The sequence below is a fragment of the Myotis yumanensis genome, unplaced genomic scaffold (genome assembly GCF_028538775.1).
Source record: "Myotis yumanensis isolate MYYU_CA2020_CCGP unplaced genomic scaffold, mMyoYum1.0.hap1 SCAF_4, whole genome shotgun sequence".
Lineage (NCBI taxonomy): Eukaryota > Metazoa > Chordata > Mammalia > Chiroptera > Vespertilionidae > Myotis > Myotis yumanensis.
Window position 1 is genome coordinate 36,924,768 of NW_027223755.1, and position 22,292 is coordinate 36,947,059.

At 36.3% G+C, this 22,292-nt stretch overlaps 1 protein-coding gene across 2 annotated transcripts in view; it reads left to right on the plus strand.

Moving 5' to 3' along the window:
* The window catches only part of BDP1 (BDP1 general transcription factor IIIB subunit), an 87,707-nt gene that overhangs the window by 49,581 nt on the left and 15,834 nt on the right, over positions 1-22,292 (plus strand). The window contains exons 18-30 of one of the 2 annotated variants that reach the window (XM_070412146.1): positions 830-1,017; positions 1,461-1,674; positions 4,260-4,438; positions 5,650-5,863; positions 6,760-6,896; positions 8,416-8,590; positions 8,879-9,069; positions 9,926-10,313; positions 15,177-15,299; positions 18,139-18,175; positions 18,659-18,751; positions 19,982-20,207; positions 20,949-21,106. In XM_070412146.1, the coding sequence (XP_070268247.1) occupies positions 830-1,017; positions 1,461-1,674; positions 4,260-4,438; positions 5,650-5,863; positions 6,760-6,896; positions 8,416-8,590; positions 8,879-9,069; positions 9,926-10,313; positions 15,177-15,299; positions 18,139-18,175; positions 18,659-18,751; positions 19,982-20,207; positions 20,949-21,106 (2,323 nt within the window). The remainder of the gene's footprint in view (positions 1-829; positions 1,018-1,460; positions 1,675-4,259; positions 4,439-5,649; positions 5,864-6,759; positions 6,897-8,415; positions 8,591-8,878; positions 9,070-9,925; positions 10,314-15,176; positions 15,300-18,138; positions 18,176-18,658; positions 18,752-19,981; positions 20,208-20,948; positions 21,107-22,292) is intronic. The other variant, XM_070412147.1, reaches the window with a different exon arrangement.

Sequence of the window (22,292 nt, forward strand, 5' to 3'; positions counted from 1 at the left end):
ATCAGCTTTTCTCTATTTTTCCTGTCCCACCCCATTTACTCCATTTTTAAAAGTTATTTTTATTAAAAGTTTTCAGTTATTTTTATTTTTTTAATATATTTTATTGATTTTCTACAGAGAGGAAGGGAGAGGGATAGAGAGTTAGAAACATCGATGAGAGAGAAGCAGCGATCAGCCGCCTCCTGCACGCCCCCCACTGGGGATGTGCCTGCAACCAAGGTACATGCCCTTGACTGGAATCGAACCTGAGATCCTTGAGTCCGCAGGCCGACGCTCTATCCACTGAGCCAAACTGGTTAGGGCAAAAGTTTTCAGTTATTTGAAGTTCATCCTATTCTAACATTTTCAAGGACTTTTTTTTTTTTGAACGTACAGCAATGGCATTTTTGGCTTGGAAATATAAATATGCAATATGTAAAGAAGAGTTAACAGAATTTTGTGTTTTAGCATTTGTAAATTTTGTTTTATTTAAAAATTAAAAAAATAAACTTCTGAATTTTTAAAGAAAAGTGTTTAGCCCTAACTGGTTTGGCTCAGTGGATAGAGCATCGGCCTGCGGACTCAAGGGTCCCAGGTTCGATTCTGGTCAAGGGCATGTACCTTGGTTGTGGGCACATCCCCAGTAGGGAGTGTGCAGGAGGTAGCTAATGGATGTTTCTCTCTCATCGATGTTTCTAACTCTCTATCCCTCTCCCTTCCTCTCTGTAAAAAATTAATAAAATATATTAAAAAAAAAAGAAAGAAAAGTGTTTAGAATATAGTAGGATTTTTGTTTGAGATGCTCAAGGAATCTTGTATATGTGCTGATTTACTGTGACTATTCTTCCAGAACATTAGCAATGAAGTCCTATCTGTGGTGCATATACCTGTAGAGGAAAAGGGAAATTCTGAAAAGGAAGTGTCCAGCCAGTTGAGTCATTGGAAGACTTCTTTGAAGACTTCTGAACTTGCTAAAACAGAAGACCAGGTGACACCATGTGCAGATGTTCCAGAACAATTTTCAGATATTAATTCAAGGTAAAATTTTATAGGTCTGTGTGCTGTTAAAGAGCATATAAAGTTATATTTATAGTTTATGTTAAATAAGATTTCAAGACAATCTATAGCATAGTGTTAGAGAGTTTAAGCTAGTTTGGGGAAGAGTGGGAGAGAGGATTGAGGATATTCTGACAGTTGATTGTGAGAATTACTAACATACAGAATTGTATATAATACATATTCTTAAATCATATGGGTGTGATAAACGTATATTTTCCTTGTGCAAAGATGATATAGTTCCTAGGCTTTTATCTGTTTGCATTGTACCACTCATTTTTTCAGAAGTTACCAAATAGTCCAATTTGTTTTCTTGTTAAGAATCAGAATTAAATATTTACTGCCAATCTCTAAGGTTGTCCTAAGACTCCTCTCCCACTGCCCCTTCAGTTCATTCTAAAGTTTGATAATCCTTGTTCCAAAAGCAAATCTCTTCCTCAAGAACAGAAGCCATTTAAACCACCTTTTATGAGAAGTCGATTCAAAAGACCAAAACCAAACTTATCAAGAGCAGCTTTAAAAAGAGAGACTATGGAAGCAGAAAAACATGTACCTGGGAAGAAATTGGAAGTGGATAAAATTGAGACTATTATGATACAACAGGATGGTGAACAAATGAACATTCTCCCTTCTCAATATGTGAGTGATATTTAAGATGGAGATTCTTTTGTTTTAGTTAAAAAAGTAAAACGCTTGGAATTGAAATTTCACAAGTATTTCCTCATACAGTTTTTACCATGTGTGATTTTGTTGTAGCTGTACTTAATGTGCCTCATTGTTCCACATGGTTTGTGTAAGAATCTCAGATCTCTATGATAGGCAAGTATGTCATGGAACGAATTTAAGAAGCCTGGGCTGTATGTAGTTTAAGTTCTGACCTTTGTTTGCTGTGTGATTATAGCCAAATGATGAACCAGTTTCTTCATAGGGAAAATGGGAATGACAATTTTTTATTTCAGTCTGTTTTGAAGATGAAATAAAAAGTTAAGAGCTTGGCCCTGACCAGTGTGACTCAGTTTGTTGGAGCATTGTCCCTGAAAGGTCTCGGGTTTGATTCCTGGTCAGGGCACATACCCAGGTTGGGGCTTTGATCCAATCGATGTTTCTCACATTGATGTTTTTTTTTTCTTTTTCTCCCTCTCTCTCTCTAAAATCAATTAAAAGTACATATCCTTGGGTGAGGATTTAAAAAGCAAAGTTAAGAGCTTGATAAGAGTTAAAGGAGTTTATTTACTTGGTTCATAAATTTAAGATTATGTGATGTAGCATCAAAAACTTTGAAATGAGCCCGGCCATTATTACTCGGTGGTTGAGCATTGACCTAAGAACCAGAAAGTTGTGTTTCAGTTCTCCGTGAGGGCACATGCTGGGGTGGCAGACTCGATCCCTAGTGTAGGGGTTGTGCCGGAGGCAGTAAATCGATGATTCTCTCTCATCAGGATGTTTCCATCTCTCTTCCTCTCCCTTCCTCTCTGAAATCAATAAAAATATATAAAAAAAACTTTGAAATGAAATAACACTCATAAATTCTAAATCTGTAAAGTACTTTTTTGAATTAAAATTTTTATTTTGCATCTTAAAATAGCTTAGTTCTTATTATACTTGAGCATTTGTATTTTATTCTTCTAATCTTATATTTTAAAAGATAAATCACTTTTTTATTGATTATTTTATTTGATTATAAAAATTCCAAATTGGAAAAAATATAGAATCTAAATAGAGAAAGTCCCCTATAATGTTCATCTGTCCTTGCCAAGTTAATCATGTAGCAATTTTGAATCTATCCACCGAGACTTTTTTTATTTAAGATTTTTAAATTGTTTTTTTAGAGCAAGGATAGGGAACCTTTTTTCTGCTAGGGGCCATTTGGATATTTATAGCATCCTTCTTGGGCCATACAAAATTATCAACTTAAAAATTAGCCTGCAAACATTTAGTTAACCCAGGTTGAATGCTTTGTCAGGGCCAGACCAAATGATTTTGCAGGCCTTACATTCCCCACCTCTGTTTTAGAGAGAGAGGAAGGGAGAGGGAGAGAAAGAGAGAAAGAAACATTGATTGGCTGCCTCTGGCATGCCCCACACCGGGGGATCGAGCATGCAATCTGGGCATGTGCCCTGACGAGGAATCGAACCAGCAACACTTTGGTGCATGGGTTGACGCCCAACCAACAAGCGACATCAGTCAGGGCAACACAGACTTTTCTAAGTATAGTTACATATTATATAAATAATAACATGAGGGTATTTTCATTGTTTTACAAAAACGACATCATAGCTTGCCTTCTGATTTTTTCCACTTAAAATATTGCGAACATCTTTTTTTTTTTTAATCCTCACCCGAGGATATGTTTTTATTGATGTTTTAGAGAGAGGAAGGGGAGAGAGACAGAGAGAGAAACATTAATTGGTTACCTCCCATACACACCCGACAGGATTGAACCCGTAACCTAGGTATGTGCCCTTACTGGGAATTGAACCTGTAACCTTTTGCTGTATAGGATGACACTGCAACCTACTGAGCCACCCTGCCAGGGCTGTGAACATCTTTTTGGATCAGTATTTAAAAATTTTTAAATATGTTTTTATTGATTTTTAGAGAGGGAAGGAGGGAGGGAGGAAAGAAGAAAAGGAGAGAGGGAAAGAGAGAGAGAAACATTGAAGTACGAGACGTATCGATTGGCTACCTCACGCACATACCCTGACTGGGGTTCCAGCCTGCACCTGGCCTTGTACCCTGACCGGGAATTCAACCAGTGACCTTTCAGAGCATAGATGAAGTTCAGCTGGCTGGAGCCACATCGGCCAGGGCAGTATTTAGAAATTTATCTTTTGAATAGCTCTATACTATTATATTATGAAGAAATTATAATTTATTTATTCAGTCCCCTAGTGATAGATTTGTGTTGTTTTCAATTTTTTATTTGTATTTTCTTTAGTGTAATGCCCTTTTTTCCCCTTTTTTTTTTTTTTGGCAGTGGGACACACACAGAATAATATTGCTATAATAAATATCCTTTTATATTATTTTCTAGATACTTATTTGAATATTTTTATAAGATATATTTCTAGAAGTAAAATAGTTGGAAAATAAAATTTTTAATAGGTCTGTCCCATTGTTCTCTACAAAGACTATACAAATTTTTTATTCCAATTGTATATGAAAGTTCCTATTTCCCTATACTTTTACCAACCCTCAATGAAATTTTTTTTATCTCTTTCTAGGATGCGTCTTCCCTGATGACATCAAGAGAAAAAGACAAATCAGATCACAGGCAAGAGGAGGCTGGGATGTTACCATGTGAACTGACAGAAAAGAACCTTTCACCTTCAAGTTTTTGTGAATCTGAAGAGGTCTCTCAGTCTACACAAGCCCAGGAGAAGGAACTACTTATTTCTATGGGGTAACCAGTGATAGTCCTTTGAAAATCTAAAATAAGACAGAGTTCTTTCAAATACTTCTTTTTTTAAAATTAAGATTATTAATGTATTTTAACAGTGAACATAAAGAATTTTGTATTTGATTTATTTTTATTCATATGGCAGACTGCCTGTAAAATTGCAAATCAGATTGAGTTCAACACCTTTTATGCTTGTCTGCTTATGTTCACTGTTCACTGCTTAAGATCTTACACAAAACAATGCATTTAAGAAATATATGTATATAAGGTATTATTTGTCTTTTAAAAAATTGTGGTAAAAGCCCTAGCAAGTTTGGCTCAGTGGATAGAGTGTTGGCCTGCAGACTGAAGGGTCCAAGTTCGATTCCGGTCAGGGGCACATTCCTGGGTTGCGGGCTCAATCCCCAGTACAGGGCGTGCAGGAGGCAGCCGATCCTTGATTCTCTCTCATCATTGATGTTTCTATCTCTGTCTCCCTCTCCCTTCCTCTCTGAAATCAATAAAAATATATATTTTTTAAAATTGTGGTAAAATACATAGTAGATAATATTTAGCTTTTAACCATTTTTTAAAGTGTATAATCTAATGACATTAAGGACATTTGCATTGTGCAACCACTGCCACCATCCATCTCTAGAACTTTATTCTCCCTACCTAAAAGTCTGTATTCATTAAACAATAACTCCCCTTTCCTCCCTTTCTCCAGTTCTTGGCAACCAGGATTGTACTTTCTTTCTATGAATATGAATATTGTAGGTACCTCATATAAATTCATTACCTTTTTTTTTTTTAATCCTCACCCAAGGATATTTTTCCATTGATTTTTAGAGTGGAAGGAAGAGGGAGAGACAGAGAAACATCGATGTGAAAGAGACACATCGATTGGTTGCCTCCCACATGCAACTAGACCCAGGACTGGGGATCAAGCCTGCAGCCGAGGTACTAGTATGTGCCCTTGACCAGGTGGAATCAAACTCGGGACTCTTCAGTCTGCTGGCCAACACTCTAACCACTGAGCAAGCCAGCTAGGGCTCATTACCTTTTAATAATTGAAATAATATGTCCTTTTATAAAACAAGGTATATTTATAATCAGGAAGTAAATTGTTATTGAGAGGGTAATTTTATTAGAGGATACTCAAATTTTACATTTTTACAGTAGTTTTCATCTTTTTACAGTCAAGTTCCTCTATTTTTCTTTGCCCCTCTTTCTAGGACTCATAATAATATAAACACTTTTCAACAAGAAATGAAGGAAAGTATTATCCATCCTACTCGACCAGTTAGGGGCCGCCTTCAGAGACCTAGACCAAACATAAAAAAGGCTTTACAGAGGCAAATGGTAGAAAAAGGTGAAGCCAAAGGCATAGTTGAAGAAGAAAGGACAAAATTACAAAAAGATGAAACTAAAAAGAAATTCCTGAGTGTGGTGAGTTATTGTCATGTAATTGAGTTGAGCCTTTTAATGCAAATTAAAATATTAAATGATAGCTCAGTCTTGTCTTATGTAATTTGACACTTACTCTACTCAGTGATTACATAATCTATCTAGTTTTGTTTCAGATTTCCGTACTGAATGTTAAAAAAAGTAAATATAGGTTTATTTTTTCCTTACTAATGAACTACTCATTGTGACAATTTTCAATAAATACAAAATAACTACCCCAACTCTGACCACATGAGATTACCACTAAAAACTGTTGTTGTGTCTTACCAGATGTATCCCTGTGCATACATATGTGGCTACATATGTAAATTTAAATACTCAAATGATTACATGCATGCTATTTTGTGACAACTGTTTTTCATTTAATATTTTAACTGACTTTCTGTGTCAAGAATACAGGGATACATTATTTTTAACTGCTGCATAAACATTCTGCTCTTTGAATGATAGTGAAACCATCTCTTACTGATGGCTCCTGTGATATTAGAAGCAAATCTTAGTAGTGTAATGTCCGTTTCAACAGTTCTTGTTTTTCTGTCCTTTTCTCTGTCTGTTATAGTAAAAATCTAGATTTAAAGTGATTGTAATTTTTATTTGAACCTCCTGATTCTTTAAAAAAACAACATTAAACTTCTTTTGGAGGGGGGTTCATAACAGATGGGTATTGTACTTTTAAAAGCATCACTTAAACATATTACTGCAAAAATCTTTTAAACTTTCTAAATTAGGCAATTATGTTTTGGACAGCAAATCATGAACATATCCAGTTTGAGTCTTCATTTTAAAAAACTAAATGCCTATCTTAATGTTCAAAATATTTTAGAAAGCATACTCTGTTGTTTTTTAAAAAATACACAAGTATGGTTTTATCATTTCAGCCAAATTATCAAATTGGAACTGAAGAAGTTATATCCTCCAAAATTTCTGAAGGAAGAATGTATGAAAATCAGAGTCACGTGGCTCTTCTAGAAAACCTTCATGTTAACAAAGTTGATGTTTTAGATAAAAAGATGAGGTGAGTGTGCCTTTAAATCAGAAAGCATCAAACTTCCCAAAGATAAAGGTTGGGTTTTTACATAATTAATTTTATATAACTTCACATCTTAAAAATTTATGAAAGTATAAAGTAATAATTATGAACTAGAATATATTTTAAATATATTTTTATTGATTTCAGAGAGGAAGGGAGAGAGAAAGGTAGAAACATCAATGATGAGAGAGAATCATTGATTGGCTGCCTCCTGCACGCCCCCCACTGAGGATCGAGTCCGCAACCCAGCCATGTGCCCTTGACTGGAATCGAACTTGGAATCCTTCAGTTCGCAGGCAAACGCTATATCCACTGAGCCAAACTGGCTAGGGCAGTGGTCGGCAAACCGAGGCTCGTGAGCCACATGTGGCTCTTTGGCCCCTTGAGTGTGGCTTTTCCACAAAATACCTGCTGGGGGGAGGGGCCACGGGATGTTGGGGGGTGAGATTGGGACCCTGATAGGGCCATTTACCACTGCAGTGCACGTCATAGCAATCGGTTGTTCTGGTCGTTCCATCGTTCTGGTTGCTGGACTTTTATATGTATAGATTATACTTAAGTTAGATATAATTTGTTTTCCCAAATGCATTAGTCTGCACTAGATGTATTAGTTAGCATCATAACCTTGTTAGAACTTCTGTGAACTTCCTTGGTGTTTCACTGACAGAAGAGCTTAGGTAGATACATTTGAAAATGTAACTAGGTACTTTTTTCTGGATAATTTATTAGAAATATTACTTAAGAATAGTCTTTAATATAGATCATTTGGAGAACCAATGATAGGCACATATCCAGTTATTCTTATAAATATCCACATATATATTAGTTTTAAGCTTTCTAATTCAGAATTCACATCTTTGCCAATTCTTTCTTCCCAGGAAGCCTTAAGACTTGGGTTGCCTTGGAGGCTATGGCTACTCTATTAAATGTTTAAATCTTGTCTTTCTATGTTTTGGCAGATAAAATGGGTTTTATTGAGATTCTTATGACACTGACTATCAATAAACCTTTTTCTATGAGCTGATAGGCATGTGGAAGGAGAAGAGACTCTAGCTTTCAAGCCTGTTCATGAACCAGTAGGACCATCTATGCTTGTTGTGACCATTGAACATTTGTTCATGCTTCAGAGCCCAGTTGAAGCATTTGTTTAAAGTGCCGTTATGAATTCCATCTTCAACTACTAGAATTTTTTTTCTAGTTATTACTCTGAAAGTTACTTAAAGTAGAATGAAACCACAAACCAGGATCAATGAAAGTAATCAAGATTAATATTATTGTAAAACTATTTCCCAGGCTATACAGAAAATGGATGTTATACTGTAAAAGCTTTTATGTTCTTCCTTTCATATCAGCATAGCGAATTTACATATAGTCCTTTGAACATAGGATTGGTTTGTGTAAAAAATTGTTTAACAACTGGTACATTAAAAAAGAATTCTGATTTTTGTTCTTCAAGATGATTTGTACTTCATTCTAGAAATGAACATAAAACTTATGTTTCTAGCCCAGCACAATTGATAAGAAGGCAGTTCCAAAACCCTGAGCCAAATTTGGGAAGAGCACATGATAAGAAAGAGGAAAGAGTTATAGAAAAAGACAGAGCAGATCTGGATGAGGCCTGGAAGCCAGAAGATAATTTGCTGCAGCAAGGAGATCCTGACACCCAGCTTCTTCAGAAAGTAAGTTTGAAAATATATAATTTTTATCAGTGGGCTGTATTTTGTCAGGATCATGAAGAAAAACATTAAAAATATTTAATTTTGTATTGTCATTATTTTCTTGAAAATTGAATGATATTCTAATATTATAAAAACTTAGAAATCAGTCATGGTGTGTGTGTGTGTGTGTGTGTGTGTGTGTGTGTGTGTGTGTCTAAGCAAGCTTGGGACTCTAGGTCAAACTACCAAATCAAATTGCCATAGAGATTGTTTTTGTGGTAATATTAGCTGTTTCTTCTTAAATTGAAGGAAAAAGCTGAGCTTCTGACATCTCTGGAGGTTTCAGCAAGAAAAGATTGTGTAGATTCCGAAGAGGCTGGTTTGGCCAACAAAGATCTTCAGTCAGAAGTTGAACCATCAGGAAGTGTTGGACAGAAAACTGTAGGGGATAATTCTGTGTCTTCAGTTGTTGAAGAACAGCCTCTCAGTAAATTAGCAAGGTAAGATTTTACGTAACTACTTTCAGCAGCAGAAATAAAAACTTACTCTTTATGGACGTCCTACCTTAATTTATTAATAGAGTAAGAGATGTCTTGTTAACAGAAGTGTAGATTGTTTTTTATCGACAGGTCTATTTCTCTTCCCTTTTGATTTTATTTACTGAATATTTACTTCCTTTGGATCTTTTTAGGAAGATTTTCTTTTCCCTACATTTAAAATCTATGGTTATTAAGTATGGTAGATATGAGCAGAAGCCTGACCAAAGAGTAGTATGCAGTACCTAAATAATTAGAGTACTAATTCAAATAGGGGTACAAACACCAGTGAAGGGTACCCTCTTCCATCATTTTCAAGAAAAGTGGAAGGGAACTAAGTTCTTAAAACCAACATTGTTTTGATGGATATTTTGCATCCTCTTTTTTTCTTTTATCCTAATCTGTTTACCAAATAGGAATAACCAGTATCATTTTTTAACCTCCTATTCTGTATTTATTGGCCCATTGACTGTCATTCCTTTTTCCTCTGTTAATTTCCAGTCTTGTGTTTTATCTCCACTTAAGTAGCAAGGGGGAAAATAGCCCAGAAATAAAACTTACTATGAAAAATTTGTGGGTAGATAACTAAGACTTCTATTTATTTTTTTAAGAACTGTATTTTTTATGTTTTTATATTCAGATAACTGAATGAGAAACTAATAGTAAGTTTCTTCTTTTCACAGTATAAATTTTTGACAGAATGAGTGGTGGGAGTTTTCATTTTAAGGCTTGAGTTGGGATTTCAGTCTAAAAGTTTGGTTTTCATTAAAATTATCCTGTGTGTGCAGTGACTATGTTGTTATTTTGATTAAACCTCCAGCCATTCACAACTGTTAAAAGAATCAAATTACTCTAAAATTGCTCTCAATCAAAGAACAGCTATCTCTTCTGCCTCTGGATATGAGATGGATCATACTGAAAGGAGAATGCATCGAAAGATCAAACCAACTGTGAACAAAGGGCGTGGATCAAAACGAATTCGGAGTAAGACTTCTAAGAAGGAACCTAGAGCTCCCAAGGCCATGCTGGTGACTCTTCGGGCTTCCCAGGAAGAGGATGAAGATGATGTTGAAGATTTTGAATCTGCCTATGAAGAAGAAAGCTATCATCTTGCTCCAGAAGAAATAAACAAAGCTCCAGTGTTTGTACCTGTTGGTCTCAGATCTCCTGAACCTGTTTCTACTCATATTGAGGAAACGATGGAAGAGGTAGTTTCTTTTTGAGTGCTTGGGACTTTATCTTACTTGTATTTTTCTCTTAGGGGATAATTTTTTCTTCTCTTAGTGAATATTAGGATTTGTAGAGTTCATTCCCTAAGTTACCTTTACCAAATGTAATTTTTATAGGCTTAGGCTGAGTTCTGGTTAGTAGAGAAGGTAGAAGAGACATATATCTGTATACTCTTAATTGTGGTAAAGTACACATAACATAAAATTTACCATGTTAACCATTTTTGAGTCTATAGTTCAGTGGCATTAAGTATATTCATTGTGCTATACCATCATCACCATCCATCCCCAGAACATTTTTTATCTTACAAAACTAAAACTCTGTACATATCAAACAATAATTCCCCATTACCCTCTCCCCTTTAGGTTGTGCTAATCACCATTCCACTTTTGTCTTATGACTACTTTAGGTACCTTGTGTAGTATTTCTTGTACAGTATTTATCTTTTTTGTTAGTAGTTTGTTTCACTTAGCATGTTTTCAAGGTTCATCTATGTTTGATTATGTGCCAGAATGTCCTCCTTTTTAAAGGATGAATAATATTCCATTCCACATTTTGTTTATTCATCTGTCAGTGGACAGTTGGGTTACTGCCACCTTTTGGATAAAATAAAGAATGCTGCTATGAACATGGGTATACAAATATCTCTTCTAACTCCTGCTTTTAATTTTTTGGGGGAATATACCTAGAAGTGGAATTGCTGGATCGTATAGTACATTATAAATTTATTTTAATTTTTTTAAATTTTAAGTTTCACTGATTTTTAAAAAAAATACGTTTTTATTGATTTTAGAGAGAGTGGTAGAGAGGAAGGGTGGGGAAAAGAGAGAGAGAGAGAGAAAGAGAAATATAGAAATATCGATGAGAGAAACATCGATAGGCTGCCTCCTGTGCTCCCATCACTGGGGATTGAACCCACAACCCGAGCATATGCCCTGACCTGGAATCGAACTGGCAACCTCACAGTGCATGGGACGATGCTCAAACAACTGTGCCATCCTGGCCAAGGCCCATTTAAAATTTTTTTAGCAACCACCATACTGTTTTCCATAATAGCTGCATCACTGTACATTCCCATCCATAGTGTACAAAGGTTCTAATTTCTTCACATCCTCACCAACACTTGTTATTTTCTTTCTTTTTTTGAATACTTGCCATCTTAATGGATGTGAGATGGAGGAACATACTACTTCAACTTACTTTATTATAAAAGCTCCTTACTCCTTTGCCTCTAGGTCTAGTATTTCAACTTTGTAACTTTAAAGTTTTCTGTTTTGCCTCAGTTTTCAATGATTTATGTGGCTTATAGAGTAGCATATATCAATCAGTTTTGTATTAAGTACTCATAATAGTTTCTGAGTCATTTGAAACAATCAGGAGTGAACTGAGATGGTATTGATGGTAATAATAAGACAAGTAGGATACATAAAACAATTCAAATAATGTTAAGTTACCCAGAATTAATGGATTACTGAATCTATAAATTTACATTTATGAATGGTGGTCCAAATCAACTTTTTTTATTTTTATTTTTATTGATTTAAGAGGGGAAAGGCAGAGGGAGAGAGAAATAGAAACGTCAGTGATGAGAGAGAGCCCAGCCAGCATGGCTCAGTAGTTGAGCATCTACCTATGAATTAGGAGGTCATGATTCAATTCCCGGTCAGGGCACATGCCTGGGTTGTGGACTCAATCCCCAGGTGGCAGCAAATCAGTGATTCTCTCTCTTCCTTGATGTTTCTATCTCTCTTTCCCTCTCCCTTCCTCTCTGAAATAAATAAAAAAAATTTTAATTTTAATGATGAGAGAGAATCATGGATCGTCTGCCTCCTGCACACCCCCTACTGGGGATCGAGCCTGCAACCTGGGCATGTGCCCTTGACCAGAATCGAACCAGGACCCTTCAGTCCGCAGGCTGATGCTCTATCCACTGAGCCAAACCAGCTAGGGCCCAAACCATCTTTCTTTGCTGTTAATAATAACACGTTAAGTATTGTAAAGCTATTGAGTTAGAATGGTTGAAGGTAAACAAAAATGATGTAAATTCAAGTTGTTTCATGTAACTAAAAGTTCAAAGTAAAGATAGTGAATTTAAGCTTTAGTTGAAACTAAGAAAATGCAAAAGGAAGGTTAATTTTGTGCAAGGATAGCTGTTTAACACTGCATGTGAATTTAATTAGCTATATGTTTTATATTTTACAGATTTCTTTGGGTGAAAGGCAAATTGCTAGTCAAAACTAATGTCAGAAATTTCTGAAAATCAGGTTCCAGGATTTATCCCTGAGTTAATATAGAATGCCTTCTTAAATAGCATTAATCATAATAATTGAGTAAAGAAAGTTAAATTTTTATTCTTTATGGCAAGATTACTACGGCAGGGAAATTGTTTTTATGTTAGAAAATGTTTCCTTAAAAAGCATGGAAATACAATGGCATATTATCCTATATAATAAAAGTGCAGTGCCCTAGCCGGTTTGGCTCAGTGGATAGAGCGTCGGCCTGTGGACTCAAGGGTCCCAAGTTCAATTCTGGTTAAGGGCATGTACCTTGGTTGCGGGCACATACCCAGTGGGGAGTGTGCAGAAGGCAGCTGATCGATGTTTCTCTCTCATCGATGTTTCTGACTCTCTATCCCTCTCCCTTCCTCTCTGTAAAAAATCAATAAAATATATTTTTAAAAAAATAAAAGTGCAGTATGCAAATTATCCCCTCAACCGGAGTTCTTCTGGGAGTTTAACCAAGGGGCGGGCTGGCCTGGGAAGGGAGGGAGGCCCTGGCGCTGGCAGGCAGCTGGAGGACGGGAGGGAGTACCCAGCTGGTGGCTGGCAGCCTCTCGGGACCCTGCAAGTGCACAAATTTCATGCAGTAGGCCTCTAGTTAAATCATAAAGGAATATAAAGTATTGATATATACTACAGTATGAATCGTGAAACCTTGAAAACATTGTGTTAAGCGAAAGAAGCCAGTTACCAAAAACAAATCACATTATATTATTCTATTCATATGAAATGTCCAAAATAAGAAAATCTATAGAGGCAGAAAGTAGATTACTGGTTTCTTAGGGATGAAGGTATGGGTTTCTTTTTTGAAGCAGTAAAAGTGTTGTAAAGTGACTGGTGATGGGTGTACATATTTGTGTATAATCCAAGAAACATTATATTATGCTAGAGGCTCAGTGCACAAAATTCATCCCTAGTGGCTGCCGGCTGCCAGCCAGGGTGCCTCCCATCCCTAGCCACCTGCCACTGCCGGCCCACCCCCTGGTCATACTCCCAGTCAAACTCCCTGTTGAACTCCTTGTCGAGGAGACAATTTGCATACACACACACACACACACACACATATACGTATATACTTTAAATGGGTGAATTTTATGGTATGTAAATTATATCAATGAAGCTGTTAAAAAGTAAAGCTTTGACACTGGATGGTGTTCAAAGAACCAACTCTCAATTATCTGGAATATTCCCATTTTCATGCAACTTTTCAGAAAATATTTTGTCTTTTCAAATCACTTGAACTTTTTTATCATCCCAGGCCGGTAGGACATTAGCATAGATTTTTCTCTAATGTTTGCTTCTGAGGATACAGACACAGAACACACAGATGTTACTATAATATGTCTTGAAGGCAGATTTTCATACTTGACTCTGTATTCAGTTCCTACTGAATCACACAGTCTTTCATACTCTTTTTTCTGTTAATAAGGGAATAAGAGCCACACTCTCTTACATGTAGTCTAGGAGAGAAATGTTAGTCTTTTTAGTTCCCAGATTATAGGGATCTTTGACCAGTAACACTGGTAAATGAAGGGTAAATGTGAGTAAACCCATTATTTTACATAGCCATTGACATGGCTATCAAGAATGATACAGGTTTTGGGTTGCGGGAGAGGGTAGTTGCTTTGGTGGGGGAGAGGGTAATATCCTACATAATAAAAGCCTAATATGCTAAGTATCTGGTTGACCAGTCAGCTGTTCAACCAATCAAACTGTAATATGCTAATGATATGCTAAGGCCGCTCAACTGCTCGCTATGATGTGCACTGACCACCAGGGGGCAGACACTCCGATTGGTAGGTTAGCTTGCTGCTGGGGTCCGGCCGATTGGGACTGGGCAAGACAGGCTGGACATGCCCTGGAGCCCTCCCTTGGTCCCTCCCCAGCTGGCCAACCTCCCGCATCTCTCCCTGGCCCCAGTTGTACACCAGTGGGGTCCCTCAGCCTGGCCTGCTCCCTCTTGCAATCCGAGACCCCTTGGGGGATGTCAGAGAGTCAGTTTTGGCCCGATCCCGCAGGCCAGGCAGAGGGACCCCACTGGTGCACGAGTTCGTGCACCAGGCCTCTAGAATATATTTAAGAGCTTTCAACTCATCTCTATTATAGTACTTAAGACAGTGTATAGTTAGCTGATTATAAATCTGTTTTTCTTAGATTGTGATTTCCTTGAGGGCAGGGACCAAACTTGTCTCATTCAGCTTTGTATCCTTTTATCTGCAGCCCTCTAATTTTTAGGAAGCACTCCATAAATGCTAACAGACTGATGAGATTAATTATGTGAAAGTAGGGACAAAGTGGGGATAATGGAAAATTAAATGCTAGGTACTAGGAAAATTAGCCTTGGAAAAGTTGCTTACTGGTTATAAGACTCACAGGCCTCTCAAAAGCCTTACATGTTTTACTTTTGCCAAGTTGATGTCAAATCAGTGTAAAAATGACTATTCTTCAGTTTTTTAATTGTGTATGAATCTGGATTATTTTTTTCAGTTTACCATTTTATTTTACTTGTTTGTCTGTGTATAGTATGCCAATATGAAATAATGAGACTTTTCATTTTGACAGCTTGAAATAACCGTGAATGTCCCAGATATTGGATTCATAACTGTTGATGAACATCAGCTCTCAAACACAGATGTGACCACTCAGGAAATGAAACAAGAAGAAAACTTGAATGTATTATCAGTTGTAAGCATCCATTTTAATGTTTTGTGTTTAATTCTTTGTTTACTTTCAAAAGACTGGAAGCTTGGTGCTCTCTCTGGGGAGCACAGCCACGCCTTTCCACATCCCCCTCTTCTTTCCCTAGGTGCATTACCTTTGCTTTTCTCTCTCTGAAGCTCCAGGGGCCCTTCTTTTGCTTCTATAACTTGTTTCCCAAGCCTCCACAACCCAACTGGCTCACTTCTACCTTTGTAACTTTTTTTAAAAAAAGACTGGAAGTTTATTTTGAATACTTTAGGGTTACAAGCAGTTCACTAATTTTTGTCATGTAGGGAGCTGTAAGTGTGAATAGTAGAACTAATGAATAATCTATAGGTTTTGTATTTGACCTGAAGAGCAGTGATCTTTGTGTATGTGTGTAGGTATAGCTCTTAATATGCTCATAATCTTACGTTGCATTAAATCTATACCAAGTATAAATTGTTTGGAATGTATTTAATTGCATTTTGCTAGGTATTCTTTCTTATTTGGTTAGAATTTATCTTAATTTTGAAAATGAAGACTTGAAATTACATCTTTATTAAGACACAGTTCACACACCATACAGTTCACCCATTTAAAGTGTACAATTCAATGATTTTTAGTATAGAGTTATGTGCAAACATCATCACAGTTAATTTTAGAACATTGTCATCACTTCAAAAAGAAACCCCAATACCCATTAGCAGTTGCTCCCCACTGCTTTCCATCCTTCCCCAGGTCTAGCCAACCAATCTACTTTCTGTCACTATAGATCTGTGTATTCTGGACATTGCATGTACACTGAGTGGCCAGATTATTATGACCACCCCATCAGTAGTTCATTGACACTTCCAAAAATACTGAATATTGAAAACTTTCTAAGCAAATACTCTCAAGGTATTATTATTATTATTATTTGCATAACTAATTCACTTCATTGTACTGATGGGGTGATCATAATAATCTGGCCATTCAGTGTAGAAATGGACTCATGGTTTTTGTGTCTGGCTTCTTTTAGCATAATGTTTTCAAGGTTCATCATTATAGCATGAATCAAGGTCAGTGATGGCTCCTGGAGGCTCTGAGGGAGAAACCATCCTAGGCCTTGCTCTTACCTTCTGGCAATTGTCGCGGTCCTTGTCATTACTTGGCTTGTGGCAGCACAATTCCAAACTTTGCCTTCATTGCCATGGTTTTCTTTCTGTCTGTGTGTCTGTGTTTCTTCTCTTATAGGACAGCAATCATACTGGGTTAGGGCCAACCCTAATCCTGTCGGGCCTAATTTTAACTTGATTACCTCTACGAAGACTGTGCGTCCCAGATAAGGTCATATTCATGGTACTGAGGGTTAGGACTTCAACATCTTTCTGGGGGACACAATTCAATTTACAATACTTTCCAATCTGGCTGTTCTTTATTTCTTTTGCTTGCCGAATTGCCCTGGCTAGAACCTCCAATACAATGTTGAATACAGGTGACAAGAGTGGACATTCTTGTCTCGTTTCTGGTCTTAGCAGAAAACATTTAATCTTTCACCATTAAGTTTGATGTTAGCTATGGTGTTTTTCGTAGATGTCCTTTATAAAATTAAAAAAGTTCTATTTCTGGTTTGTGTGTGTATTTTGTCATGAAAGGGGGTTAGAATTTATTATATGCTTTTTCTGCATCTATTGAGGTGATCATGTGATATTTGTTTTTTATTGTATTGATACGATGTATCATACTGATTGAATTTTGGATGTTAAACAAAACATTGCACCTCGGATAAATCTTACTTGTTCATGATGTGTAATTTTTATATGTTGCTGAATTCTGTTTGCTTGTATTTCATTGATGATTTTTGTGTCCATATTCACATTAGATATTGGTCTATTATCTGTTATGAATCTTATACCTGCTCCTCTTAGGAAGAAAGCCCTCTAGCTGGGTGGGACCTGCAGGGAGAAAGGGCCCTGTTTTCTTGGCTGCAGCAGTTTGAGGTGGAGTCTCTGTCTGCTGAGCTGGGAAGAAAGAGGAAGAGAGCAATCTTTGTTCAAATACCACGGATCTTCCCTTTGTTATCAAGTTTTCATGAATAGATGATCTTTCATCCTATGCTCTTAGGATCATTTCCAGAGGCCTTAATGATTGCTTTTAAATAAATTTCACCATTTTCAGTGGGGAGAGGGTCAGCAGAGCTCCTCATGCTGTCATGCTGGACATCAGTCCTATAACTTCTTAGTTGTGTAAAAAAAATTCTGATATTTTTCAGACGGTGGTTTCCATTGAGTCAAAACTTATGCCCTAACTGGTTTGGCTCAGTGGATAGAGTGTCGGCCTGCAGACTGAAAGGTCCCAGGTTCGATTCCGGTCAAGGGCATGTACTGTGGTTGTGGGCACATCCCCAGTAGGGGGTGTGCAGGAGGCGGCTGATCGATGTTTCTTTCTCATTGATGTTTCTGACTCTCTGTCCCTCTCCCTTCCTCTCTGTAAAAAAATCAATAAAATATCTTTAAAAAAACAACAACAAAAAACTTATGCCAGCTATGACTAAAGCTGAAGGATTATGAAGTGAATAACTAAAGTAAGAATTGTAGATGAAGATTGCAATATAATCATAATTAAAATTTATACATAATACAAAAAAAGGTAAAATAAGGAGCAATAGACAAAAGAACTTGGATTTTTAATTATTTCTGTTCTTGTTTATGAAATTTTATGAATAATTATAATTAAGGGGGAAAAACCAGTTCCCACTCCATTGTAATTAAAAGCACAGATAGATCTGTACAACATAGTGTTTCTTAAGATACAGAACAAATAATTTGGGAAACTACATAAGATATTACTTTTCCTCTTTTAGGAAATGACCACAGGTGAACAAACCCAAGATGAAACAGGTAACTTTTAATTGGAAACTTTTAAAAACTACTTGATTAACACTAGCACAATGATATAGTAGTGGTGGTAGTTTGTAAATGAGTCATTTTGCTGGAGAGTTGAACAAAATGATTCAGCTTTTGAATGTGTTACCTCTAGGAGAAATGTGAATTCTTGGAATGTTACTGCAGAAAATGAATTGAGTTAAATGTTTAGTAAGGAAGTATTTTTTCCTCTGATCTGCATAGATGCATTTTTTTGAAGATACTGAGTTACTTAATGGGAGGGAGGCATTTGCAGTGAGTAAAAGCCAACAGTTGATGATTTCTTTACTTACAGTAAATTAATGAAAACATTACCCTAGTAAGGGATTAGTGGTATAGAGGATATTGAAATTTGTTACTAGAGGATAAACACCTGAATTTAAAAACTTTTTCTAAGTAAACAAACTTAAATTTCCAGATTCATTCTTCTGTTTTAATGTTGGTATATTTTCTCACAAGAAACCAACGATGGAAGCACTGAAGCTGCCATTACTTTACTTACAATGGGAGATCTACTGTTGCAGTCAGAGATCAGTACAGAGCAGAGTGATGGTAAGAATGAAAAATAAGTCCTCAAAAAAAAGAGAAGCTTTTAAAGTCCAACTTTTAAGAAATTATACTCACATTTGCATAATAAGTGAATACCTGCCTGTTGTTTTTCCAGAAAAGATAATGTGTATGCAATAATCCATCTAACTGCCCCTTTAGATGTAGTGACCACCATTTCAAGATAGTGCACTTGGCTTATTAAGAGTAATCTGTATTTGTGGAATAGTTGTTCAATGCTGTATCCCCAGCACATAGTACGTGCTCAGTTACCTTCGTTATCATAAACATCATTGGTTAACTGCACGTACTGATCACTGATTACTTTATACATGTTTCTTTAGCAAAGGAGCTGCTGCTTTGGATAGTTCCACAGTTAGGTGACATTCGAATACAGTATGAAGGGGCAGTAGCCATCATTGAGATTATTTGGTTTAGAATGTTCTGTTAGCTTGGACTGAGCCAAATTATATGTCAACCCAGATTTTTAATATTTTAGGCTGAGAAGCAATGGTCTTGACTAAGTATTTTACTCTATGAATATGTCATGCAGATACAGAAATGTTTCTTTTAAAAATGTGTAAACCGTAGATTAAATGAGGTGAACAGAGTCATGGTTTATCTTTCTTTGTTTTAATCCTCACTTGAGGATATGTTTTTATTGATTTTAGAGAGAGGGGACTGGAGAAGGAAAGAGAAACATCAGTATGAGAGAGACATCCATCAGCTGCCTCCCATACCAAGGATTGAACCCACAACCTTGGTATGTGCCCTGACCAGGAATTAACCTGTGACCTTTTGGTGTACTGGATGATGCTCCAATCAATTGACCCACCTGGCCAGAGCGGGCTTCATTCTTTTTTTTTTTTTTTTCAGGCTTGATTCTTAATGGCTGAGTATTTCATTGGAGCCTGTCACAAATCTCTAGGACATAAAGTACAGGTTTTTAAAAATTGTAAATAAAGGTGATTTTCTTAATTCATTTGAGGTTATATAGTTATTGAAAGTAACAAAAAGATTCATTTTTACTTATAATAACCCAAATATTTCAGTCTATAAGAATTATTAAGCTTAGAAAAGGTAAAATATTTGGCATGAAGAATGGGATCATAAATTTAATTTAGGAGCCCAAAAGAGCAAACTTTAAAAATGGTATAGAATTTTGCAATTGCTGAATGTCGAAGGATTTATTTTATTTTGACATCTATTTGTATTTTCTATTTTTTTCTGCAATAGGAATATGTGTACTTCCTGGTGTTCATTCAAAGGATAAAAGCCATATTCCTTTTAACCCAGATAATGTCAGTGACAAAATTGTTTATGAAGGTCAGGAGCTTTCTTCACCTGCCAATAGTATACCTCTTTCATCATTAGAAGAAAACAAGATTGAATTGGAGGAACAAAGTACTAAAGAAGAAATTGGTTTAATGGAGAAAATAATGGAAAACGCTAGATCAACCAGGTTTATTTTGCTTTATTAAATTATTATTTCTTTTGAGTTTTACCAAAAAATAAATTACAGTATCCTATTAATAAATATATTTAACCATCAATTTAGTTAATAGTTTTGAATAATACTTGTATAAATGTACACTAGGCAGTACTGATTTCTTATCCTTTAAAGTAATAATTTGCTGATTGTGATTTTAGTTTATTGTTTTGAATATTAAAATTACTGCAATAAGCGTGTCTTTATTTTTTTTATTTTTATTTTTTTTAAAATATATTTTATTGATTTTTTACAGAGAGGAAGGGAGAGGGATAGAGAGTTAGAAACATCAGTGAGAGAGAAGCATTGATCAGCTGCCTCCTGCACATCCCCTACTGGGGATGTGCCCGCAACCAAGGTACATGCCCTTGACCAGAATCGAACCCGGGACCCTTCAGTCCGCAGGCCGACGCTCTATCCACTGAGCCAAACCGGTCAGGGCATAAGCGTGTCTTTAAAGCTTTAATGAAATAGTTTTATATAAATAGTTTTAGTCTCTGTTTTACAAATATGGTCAAGAATCTCTTCCCTTCTCAAGACTTTTAGAAAAGTTACTACCACGTAATTTTAGCATAAAGAAATGAAACTTCAGATGATGTGGCTCCTTAGAAGGTGGCACATATCTGTCTGTATCAGTGATAGTCAGAATGTATCAATGTGAGAGCGAATTCTTACACATTGATAGATTTCTCTCTTTTCCCCCTCTTTTTCTAGGAATACAACTTCAGAGGTGACCAGTAATCTCAGAATGAGAAGGAGATTTGCCAAGCCTAAGCCAAATCTTAGGAAGATTTTAGGGACCAACAGATTTGGTGCTCATCAGGAAGTTCCCAGTTTGCTTGTAACCAAAGGAGAAGTGGAAATTCAAAGAGGTAAATTTTATTGTTCCCTTAAGAGTTACAAAATTACTTTGACACAAGAAATTACATAACATTTCAAATGGAATATTCAGTTGTTAAACTTATTTTAACTTACTTTAATTTCAAATGTACAAAAAGTAGAATGAGCTATAAAATAAATACCTATAAATCCACCAAGTGGTTTCAATAATTATTACCATTTTACTATATTTACTTGATCAAACTTTCTCTTCATGTATATTTTTTTCTGTGTGTGAATATGTGTGTGTGTAAATGAATGTTCAAGCACACATTTCTTAGAAAGGTATACATGCATGTGGCAGAAAATAAGACAGTGCCCAAAAGGCATACGATTTTAAAAACTCCTTCCTCCTTAGGTTCCCAGCCCTCTAATCCCACTTCTAGTGGTAAACTGTTTTTAACCGTTTTTATTATAGACTTCCAGAAAGATTTTGTACACATAAGTATCTAATGAGGGTGTGTGTATGCCCATACAACCATATATACATACATATGTATATTTCTTTCAGGAAGAATAAAAATATATGCATACGGTACACCGTTCTGCACTTTTAAAAATGTACAACTTAGTGGTGTTGATATATTTACCGAGATTGTGTTAAACCCTGTATGTTGTATGTAGAAGGTCTGGAGAGTTAACATCATCATTTCTGTTTTGGGAGTCCTGATTTCTGGGGTTTCTCTTTCAACCAGCAATGCCTGTTACTCTGGTCTGAGCAGTACCCAGAAGCACTCTCATGCTGGCTCAAGTTACCTTTCATATATAGAAGTCATTTTCTTTCCCTTTGTAACATTATTCTTTGTAGAACAGCTCCTTTCCAGTACTTTTCCCAAGGTGGAACTAACCAGACCTCATGTATATCCACCTGTAAACTTCTTTTGTTGGTGGATTTCTAATTATACTTCTATTACCATTAAACGGAGATGCAGTTTTTGTGGTAGTCAGGAGTGAAATATGTGCCCTGTCAATAAACTTGCATTTTAGCCTGGCAGGCATGGCTCAGTGGTTGAGCATTAACCTGTGAACCAGGAGGTCATGGTTTGATTCCTAGTCGGGGCATATGCTTGGATTGCTGGCTCGATTCCCAGGAGGCAACCGATCAATGATTCTCTCATCATTGATGTTTCTATCTGTCTCTCCCTCTTCCTTCATCTCTCTGAAATCAATGAGAATATA